This window comes from Talpa europaea, assembly GCF_964194135.1.
Source record: "Talpa europaea genome assembly, chromosome: 6".
Lineage (NCBI taxonomy): Eukaryota > Metazoa > Chordata > Mammalia > Eulipotyphla > Talpidae > Talpa > Talpa europaea.
In genome coordinates, this window is record NC_140072.1 from 85,345,666 (window position 1) to 85,355,933 (window position 10,268).

A 10,268-nucleotide genomic window follows, 5' to 3' on the forward strand; every position below is an offset into this window, starting at 1 on the left:
CTTTTGACATCTTTGATCCCACTGGAGACTAAGGGTGCAGAGCAGGAATTAACCATTTGTCTGCTGCTGCTTCCTTGCTCCTACTAATCACATTCAATTTCGGTTTGTACACAATGGAATATTATGAATGGATGAATGGCCATCAAATTACAAATGAATAGCATTCTAAAAATTTGTAGATTTATTGTTTTGAGAGCAGAAAGTATACCAGCAGAAACAATTTTTATACAAAAATTTTTATACAAGTTTATACAAAAGAAAATATTGTGTTCTAATCAAATTTGGGATAAGTATGAAGAATATTACTGGTCCCTGCTATGGGAGTTGAGACAATATCTCATACCCTGAGGAACTGAAGATTGCCTTCACCCCACACATGTCAGACTGCCATATGAGTTTGTCCTCTGTTAGATATAGGCTTCACCTGAGGGTGGGACTTCACTGTTTCTGCCAGGGGCTGGGGAATCGAGGGCATGTGAGAGTAGATTATGTTTCTGTAGTGACTGTTCCCTGTATTAGATCTGGGGTGACAGAGATCTGGGGAATGAGAGCTGGGAAAACACAAAGATCCTCCTAGTGGAAAAAGAATGGTACTGTACTAATGGAAAAAAAAATGGTAGGTCTTAAGAAGGGGACTGTCTTTGACTTTTGGATTAGCCTTCAGACCATTTTATTTCTAAAAACTCTGTACTCTGTAAGCATAATGAATGTTTAAAAAAAGGTCAGCATAACATAATTTCTTTTTAACATATCTACTTTTAGATTTCCTTTGTTGCATTTATAACTGCTACAGAAATGCCACGCCTTCACCAACATGAAGAAGAAAAGTTCTTCTTAAATGCCAAAGGCCAAAAGGAAACTTTACCCAGCATATGGGACTCACCTACCATACAGCTTTCTGTTGTTGTGCCTTCCTACAATGAAGAAAAACGATGTAAGTCCTATTTGATTTTTTTTTTGTCAAGGAGTAGTTTGGGAAATAAAGAAAATTTACCATATTATACTTTACTGTCTTTGTCAGAACATTAATAGATGTGGGCTATGATGAGTGCATAGTTGGTAGTTGTTAGTGCAGAAAAGGGGAAGTGAATATTAGCTAGAAAGAATAGAAGCAGTGTCATGAAGGAGTGGTACTGAAATATAATGAGGAACTATGTAAACAGAAGACAGATGTCCTAGATGGAAGTGGAGAATGGGACTAGTTATATTATTTGGATTTTTTCCCACGTAAACTGCTGGGGCTTGATAAATGATTTTCAAAAGTGATTTTTAATATGTGTGTTGATCTCTTTTAGTGCCTATAATGATGGATGAAGCTCTGGGCTATCTAGAGAAGAGACAGGTATCATGTTCCTCTTTCAATATGCTGTCTCCAATTAATACCAGACCAGGTCCACTAGCTTGTGGACCCCAAGCTAGATCCACTGTGAGGGCCAGTACCAACTGTGCACAAGCCATCGTGACCAGTAGGCCTCATGGTGCTCTGTTTTCCACTTGCCATTAGCTATTAGCAGGCAGGACCAGAAGTAGCATGCCACCTCCAGGGGCAAGTGGCTTATCCCGAGCAAACAGAAAAGCTAAAATTCCTGAAAAGTGAACTTCCCACCCGCTTTTTATCCTCTCTTGCCTAATGATATATTTTAAATTGGGTGACAGGTATCTGCAGACTCTGTACGACAACACAATGCTATTTTTACTTTTGTGCCTTTTTAAGGACGACGTCCTTTTAAAAAAGATTATAATTAGAGTGATACTATTTTATACTATTCTGAAGAGTTCCCGCTGATTTGTTTTCCTCTTTTTTCTCTGCTTAAAGAGAAGAAAAGTAATGTATGTACCTATTATTGTATCATGAGCTGCCCTCGAAATCTCCTTGGATTATTTAAGAAAATAAGTGAACTTTGTGACTGGTTGTCTTTTTAGGAAATTCCTGTTATCATTGACTTTGGTCTTAGAGTTTTTGTATAAGGAGAAGGTAGTATTCATTGAAAGAGAGGGAGTCACATTAGCTACTCAAAAATTAAGAAAGAAGAGAATTGAGCTTTTATTATATATGAATCTTCTATCTTATTACATGTAATCTTCAAACCATCTAAGTTTGCTTTCTTTTTTGGGGGGAGGGTCGTTATTTTATTGAGATAACAAGTCAAAGGTTATAAAACTAAGTAGTGACTTGCCCAAGGTCATAAAACTAAGCAGTGGTGCAGCTGGATTGGTCTCTGCATACTCTGACTTCAGACCTGATGGGCTCCTTTCTTGATACCTTGGAGCCTCACTCAAGTGTGCTCAGCACCTGATGCCTTTGATATATATGGGGCCATGGGCCAGGGGAAAGAGTGGGAGGCTTACAGAGACTGAGTTAGTATTTGCCTTGTCCTTCTGTCCAGTCTGGCACCTCATTTCTGTTCCTGGCATTTCCATTTTATGTGATTTGTGCATTTTTTTTTAACATTTATACACATTAACACCAAAATAATTGTTTTTTTAAGTTCCTCAGAATTTTATTAGAATTCTTCGTGGCAGTTATGTCAAATCATGGGATTTTACTTTTGCTTCTTGCAGAAACATGATCCTACATTCACTTATGAAGTGATAGTAGTTGATGATGGCAGCAAAGACCAGACTTCTAAGGTAAGGAAACTTGTTCATATAATTTCCAGTAGATAGCAAATGTAGAATAATTAAGCAACTTATAAAATCTTTTTTTCACTTGTCAGAGAATCATAGTTATTCCAGTTGCTTTCCTTTGTTATAATGTGAGTAGAACATGCAGAGAGATTTCATTTCTGAAACACTGAAAAATATACGTGCTGTCCCACTGTATATCTTGGGAGAGAAGATATGCAACAGTTTGTCTTGACCCCTAGGGAGCTATCTACTAATTCATGGTTCTTTTTCTCCTAAGCATTGTTCTTCTCTTTATGCTCCACCTTGGCTTACAGTTTCTAAAGTAATCATGCAAATAGGAAGATGTCTTCATATCTATCCTTGGGTTATAGGTGTGTCCATCGGTATACATGCCCTTCTAGATTTATCCATGGGAAGCAATGTGTTTAGAGTATTAATCCTTCCTGTTCCTGCATTCCTACATCTGTAACTGCTGGGCCCAGATGCACTAATCCTTGCACTACCCATGTTAAGTATTGCCAGTGATCCTGATAAATTACTCTCTTAACAATAAATTACTCTCTTAGCCTTTAATTACTCTCTTAAAGGCTTTTTTGTTGTTGTTTTATTTTAAGATTTATTTATTTATTTATACAAGCACTGGGTACCGTCAGAAGCACGGGAGGGTGAGAGAATTCACCAGAGCCAGAGGGGAGAGCAGAGCAGGCAGATTGACAAAGTACATGCTGAGGGGAGCAGTGGGGCGGCAGGAGAGGTCTGTGCGCCATGTGGGACCCTTGCCCATTGGCCGGGGATCGAACCTGCGCTGCAGAGGCTGAGGGCAGCTTCACAGCCAAACGCTGAACCGCTGCGCCACCAGGGAGGCCCTCTCTTGAAGGCTTTTTAATGAAGACTGCTTCTTAATTCCTTCTTTGATGCTCATGTTTTTTAATAAAAGTTTTGCTTATGCCACTATTAGTTTTCTTGTTAAATAGATAAATTGGACATTAAATATATAAGAAAGTGTCTGTTTATTTGATTATTCATTGGTGATGATTCTTCTTAAATACTGACTAGTCACTAAGTGTTGAACACTGGGTAGACCATACAAGTACATAAATCTGCCTCTCTGTGCAAGGAGCCACTAGGACAGTCACACTGCCTACAGATTCTGAAACTCAGTAAGGTTAAGAAATAAAGATTATAAGGCATTTAGGAAAAAGAGAAGTAATTTTTTGTTTGTTTGAGGTTTTTTTGTTGTTTTTTTAAAAGATTTATTTATTTATACAAGAAGTGGGGTACAGGCCAGAGGCACGGGAGGGTGAGAGGATTCACCAGAGACAGAGTGGGGAGCAGAACAGGCAGACACACTGAAAGCACTGCTGAGGGGAGCAGCGGGTGAGGCAGGAGAGGTCTGTTGGCGCCATGTGGGCATCTCCCTAGCCAGCCAGGAATCGAACCCGCACTGCAGATGCTGCAGGCAGCTTCACAGTGCTGCACTCAACCCGCTGCACCACCGGGGAGGCCTGAGAAATGATTTTTGAACTAGGCTTTTAAAGATGGTATGACAAAGAATATGGAAGATAGTATGTTCAGGTTGAAAAATAGTGTAAACAAAGACAAAGCGACCAGGGCATTCTTGGTGGCGCAAGGGTTAAAAGACAGCACTATCAAGCTATTGCCAGCCACTGCCTCATGAGTCAGATCCCCAGCGGGCCAGGGAGCAACCCACATGGCGCAGCAGACCTCCCCTGTCTCTCCCGCTGCTCCCCTCAGCAGTGTATATCTGTAGATCTTCCTCTTCTGATCCCTACTCTCTCTGGTGAATCCTCTCACCCCTCTTACCTCTGGCCTGTACCCCAGTTCTTGTATGCATAAATAAATCTTTAAAAAAAAAAAAAGACAAAGAGACCAGAAAGTATTGGTGGTATTTGTTTAAGGAAGACTGACTGCTGCACTTTGATTAGTGAATTAATGATGTGAAAAAGGAATACACACTGTTCCAGCAGCTTAGTAATATGTGAAGGGAAAGGCATAGAAAATAAACCTTAGGCATTTAGTACTGAGATTACAGAAGCAGCCTCAACAGACAAGGAGATACAAATTTTCCTGAAGAGCACTTCTCTTGGAGGCCTGTGTCATGTTGGTGGCAGGCTGCTCTCTCGGGAGGATCAGTGAAGGAGGATCAACTGCTGAGGATGGAAGAAACAGAAAACTTGAAATCATATTTCAAGTAGAAGTTTTTATTTTAAAAAAAGTTTTTATTTAAAAAAAAAAAAACATTTCCCCTAAGTTTGAATATTTATTATCTGCCTGTTTTGTGTGTCATTCTCTAAGGGGTATCAGAAAATTTTTAAATATAGGTCTCATTCTTAAGGGGTTTTAAACTAAGGGGGTAAAATTTATGCACAAAACATAATAGAGTATTACAATTAAACAGTGATATTTATTATACACTTAGATAATATAAGATGCCAGAAAGATAAGCACTAAATGCAGTAGACAAGTGACAGATAGTGCGGTGTTCTAAAGACACAGTCTAAAGTTTCCATGTTCGTGTATCTAACAATATTTGCTTTCTTCAAAGCTCTGTAGATCACAGCCCCTTAAGAAGAGTCTTTTCAGTGAGCCTGGCAATAATTCTTTTGGTCCACGTGGTCGTTACCCAATGACTCTGTCGTCCTGTTTTTGGAGTCTTGTAATGCATACCGAGCTTTATGTCATATGAACCAACACTGCAATTCAAGTATTCTCTTAAGAGTTCCTTAAGCTGTTAACATGTGTCTAGGGCTGTGACTGGTACTGAAACACAAAGATCAAGATTTGTCTTCCTCCAAGGTGTTCACTTCTAATAACTGGAGACATGCACCAGAGAGCTAGAACACAATGTGTTCCGATCACCCTCCATTGGGTAGTTTAAATAACAAAAGGCATTTAATTATCTCTTAAACTGGTAGTGTGGACATTGTTGTTCAGCATTTAAACAGTGTCAGATTGCTGGATCTATAGCTTTTCAGTTCTCACACATTGCCTTGCCTCAAAATGGCTACAGTTCCAAATATCACATGTCCTGAAGCAGTAAGAGACAGCCAGGACATTTAAGAATTATCTTTGTGTGCTTCTCTCCTTTTTAACTGGCTACAAAAATCTTTACCAGTAGCACTTACCCTCCAGCACATCTCCTCTAGAGTTCATGAGGCAGAACTTGGTGACATGGCCAACCATGCCTACTGGAAGGCCAAAAAATACGTGTCAAAGAAGACTTAGACCAATAATGATTTATCTCCTAAGACTGTACTCACTGTCACTATGCAAGATTGGAGCCATCATAGCAAGCAAGAAAGAGGCATTGTTTGTTAAACATGCAGCTAATAGCAGGCAGCTAATTCTACTACAGTGCTATAATAGAAGTATGTACAAAGGACTGTGGCTACATGTGTTTGTTGAGATTAATCAATCCAGGCTATGTTCACACACTAGAACTATTAATCTTTGTCTAAGTGACTTGTGCCTATTGGGAAAAGTCTGTAGTTATGTGATGAGTGAAAACTGTTTCCTATTCAAACACTTGAATAGGAAAATGACTTCAGAGCTCAGTTTATGATTACAATTATACTTACCTTTTTCCTAGAGAAAAGTGAGGATGGACATGGAAAGCAGGAAGAATTGTTTGAGCTGCCTCTTAAACTCGCCTAACAGGAGGGCAAACACCAGAATGGAGTAACTTCACAAGTATCTAATGGAAATGAGTATCAAATGCAGAGGGTGAAGAGAGGGCAAGTAGAAAGGTGATATGGAAAAGCAAGGGGCATGAGTCATATTATAACAAACTGAAGACTGAGTGATGAAAAAGTGTGCAAAGCAAATATTGATCACTTTTTCATGACTATAACTCAAAGAGTAATAGCAGTTGCTTAAGGTAATAGTAAAATCAAAAGAAAGTTTTTAAGTTACTGGGATTTTGAATACCTTAGAGGCTGAAAAACCAATGGAAAGGAAAAAATTTAAGATTCAGTGGAGGACAAGGTACCCCGTAGACAAGGTACCCACTCTCTGCTTGGAGAGAGAGTGAGGAGATTTGGGGGAAAATGGTCCAGGATACAGACAACTTCTCTGTGGAACTAAACCAGTTGCTGACAAGTAACACATCATTAAGCAATACTAGGGGCCCTAACGTGAATATGTGCCAGTTAGAACATGGATTTTATTTTTTTCTAGCAGCTCAGTAGCTTAGGTAGAGGAGTCAAGAGAATAAAGTGATCACTAACTGTTCTGGTCCTCTGTGGGAAAGTGAATCATAACTTAAACCTTCTAGGTCAGTAGACTGGATCTTTACACCAGGAATTCAGCCACTCTGCTGGGCTACCAGAATGTACGGTAGGTATAATCTAGTCACAGGAATTCAAGTTAATTTTATTCTGACTTTTATATAATTTTACAGGTAGCTTTTAAATATTGCCAGAAATATGGAAGTGATAAAGTACGAGTGATAACACTGGTGAAGAATCGTGGGAAAGGTGGAGCTATTAAGATGGTAATGTGTAGCTTCAACATATTAATGTAAAATATATAGATATTTTGAATAATCTCTTCTGTAAAATATAGTACATGTACGTTCTGCAGCTGACTAGTTGAATACCAGCATTTCAAGTTCACTTTTAATAATACTGTCACTATATATAGGAAAAATGTGATCAAGTCTAAAAATATCATGCCATATTTATAACGTACTGAGTAAGTGGGAAAAATATGTTTATATTGAATTTTTAGTGTCCTTGGGTAACTAAGACAATGACAATGCTGCATTTGGTATAACCAGACACAAGATTGTTTTGTTTTTTGGGTCTTCTTTTTTTTTGCAGTTTACAAAATGTTTTTGTAAGTTTTACCAATATGTGGAAACTGTGCTAAACATGGTAGTATGAAGTAAAATAAATCTGGTGGTGCTTTCTATTGTGATGAAATTTATATTTAATAGAAAAGATGATTGTACTTATGAGAGATTTACAGGTGAAAGAGAGATTACTTATAAGTCACCCTTATCATGTATCATTGAAATATCCTTTTTTCCACTTTAAATTTAACTCCAGATATTGTACCTTGTAATGTTTTCTACTTTCTAAAACATCATATATGTTGTTCAGATGTTTAATATGATAAAAAAGTATTTCTTTTTATTTTGTTAACCTCTATGCTAATAGGTATGATAAAAAGATTTCATATATACTAACTACTGGGCTTACATCTTGGAATAAATGATCAAAATTCTATCTACATTTGTATACATATATATTGAAAACAGATATATCTTACCTTTATTTACACTATTGAATGGTATCAAAGCCATATACTACTGTATCAAACCATAAATATATTTCTATTTAAGAAACAATGAATTTACTCAAATACAACTTAGAATGAAAGTGTATGTAAAGTATACTCTCATAGAACCCTAGTTTGGACAAAAGACCAAACAGTTCGAAATTAAAGAATTTTGTTTAGTGACATTCCATGTTTCTTTATTCAACAATTAATGGAAGATGCTTTAGATTCCATATTAAAGAATACTAAGTCTGTCTTATGATTCATTTTATAGCAACTCTATGTATATTTGTTTAATCTCTCCATAAATTTACTTTTCATAGTCTGCTTATCTCTTTTAAGCACCTTAATACATACACAATATATTTGGAATGTTTATGATAGAATATTACTTTTTTATCTTATTATGCAGAACATCTCTAATTTGTCCAGATCTTTTATTCTCATGATATTTTCAAAGCTATTAGTAGTATGACCTCACAAAGTTTTTGAAATCATGAAATACACAATAAATGTATTTGGGGCAATCTTGTGAATGTAATTTGTTTTCAGTGAACTTTAGACTCTTGCCATTTAATGAAAATATATTACTCGTAGGTATTTTTAGTAAAACAGAGCAAATTTATGTGTTATTGAATTTAGCCTTAATTTTAAGCAACTTTTTTTAATTGAAATTTTTAAATACAGGGTGTATTTAGTTCTCGAGGGAAAAAGATCCTTATGGCAGATGCTGATGGAGCCACAAAGTTTCCAGATATTGAGAAACTAGAAAAGGGACTGAATGACCTACAGCCTTGGCCTGTAAGTATAAGAATGTATTTTAAATGATGTTTAATCAAAATACATAGGGTCACTTTAGACTTAAGATTAAAATGGAATCGACATATAAGTTAAAAAATTGGGAGGTATTTTTGGTGTGAAATTCCTATGTATAGTTGGAAGAAGAAATAATGATTTTGTTATAAACATTCACTTATTTTCTGAGATTTACATAATAATTTTTCAATATTTTGGCCATCTCATTCAACTTTTAATTGCTTCCACTAGTGTTTTAATATTTATCATGCATCTTTATTTAAAGACTTAGACCGACTTTTATTTAAAAACACATCGTGGGACTTCAGGTAAAGAAATGAAACTGAATCGTGGTATATTCTTGTTGAAATAAAGATGATCATAAGCAGTAACCATTCAGAAAATATTATGTGCCGCTTTATGCCACAACTTCAGAAAAGTGGAGCTGGAAAAAAGAAAGAAATTCCTGGTGCCATTCACCTTTTCAAAGACATTTAAAGAAAAAGATGAATTTACCAAATTTTGATCTTTTGTCAAATATTCCCAATCTGGGAGACTGAATAAGCATTCTAGGACAACACCATGAATTTCAGCCAAAGCAAGCAAAGTACTAAAGCTCACTATTTTAGGCTTCAGGCTAATTTGGGGGTACAGCTCCATGTTATTCCTCAGTGAGTGTACCCTTGTACAGGACATGAAAAAAGTCATACAATAGCAAGAAACCCAACAATACTACATAGAGCTGTAAGACCTCTCCTTACCTCCCTCCCTCTGCCCACACCCCCAACTATAATACTTAGGTCTTGAAACTCTAGTTCAGAGGAGAAAAATAAGTATTACAAAAGGTTGACATTTTTTAAGGAGAATTCATCAATACTATATGAGAGCTACCCACATTACCATGACAAAGTGGGGAAAAAAAATGGCAGCTACACCAAAAATCTCATGCTAAAGAAGGATGAACCTTATATGAAAGACAACATAACCCAAGGAAAATCATAAAATTACATGAGAGTATTTTTGCTAAGGAAATAATACTTACAAAAATAATAAGCATTTAACAATATAGATGTTTGATGACAGAATAACAGAATGCTATTAAAAGAGAAGTTTCAGAACAAAGAAAACAATTGAGGACCAAAATAATATCAATAAAAGATCTATACATGAATGAAATAGACCTAACTTAAAACACTACTATATATTTACAGAAAAATCCCTACTTTTATAACAAAAAATAGACAATAAAAAAAAAACCACACATACAAAACCCATTAACAAAAGCTCCCAAGACAGAAAATTTAATAATAATTACAAAAACTACTTCCTACTACATACTACTTCTTGGAAATAAATTATTTATTCATGAAATACAATGTTTCTTCCTTCACCATCAGCCATTCCCCTGACTTTCCAACAGTTTTTTTTTAAGATACTGAATAAATTAGTATAAGTGAAAAGAACTAACTTGAAAATATCCATTGTAATCTGTGCTGTTCAAAACAGTAGCTACTAGCCACATGTCTATTTCAATTAAAATTAAA

General features: G+C 36.2%; 1 protein-coding gene across 2 annotated transcripts in view; it reads left to right on the forward strand.

Moving 5' to 3' along the window:
- ALG5 (ALG5 dolichyl-phosphate beta-glucosyltransferase) overlaps positions 1-10,268 on the forward strand; it is a gene marked incomplete at its 3' end in the record, with an annotated part of 36,144 nt that overhangs the window by 2,201 nt on the left and 23,675 nt on the right. The window contains exons 2-6 of one of the 2 annotated variants that reach the window (XM_084234724.1): positions 763-934; positions 1,296-1,342; positions 2,563-2,631; positions 7,049-7,141; positions 8,617-8,730. In XM_084234724.1, coding sequence (XP_084090850.1) covers positions 763-934; positions 1,296-1,342; positions 2,563-2,631; positions 7,049-7,141; positions 8,617-8,730 — 495 coding nt within the window. The remainder of the gene's footprint in view (positions 1-762; positions 935-1,295; positions 1,343-2,562; positions 2,632-7,048; positions 7,142-8,616; positions 8,731-10,268) is intronic. The other variant, XM_084234725.1, reaches the window with a different exon arrangement.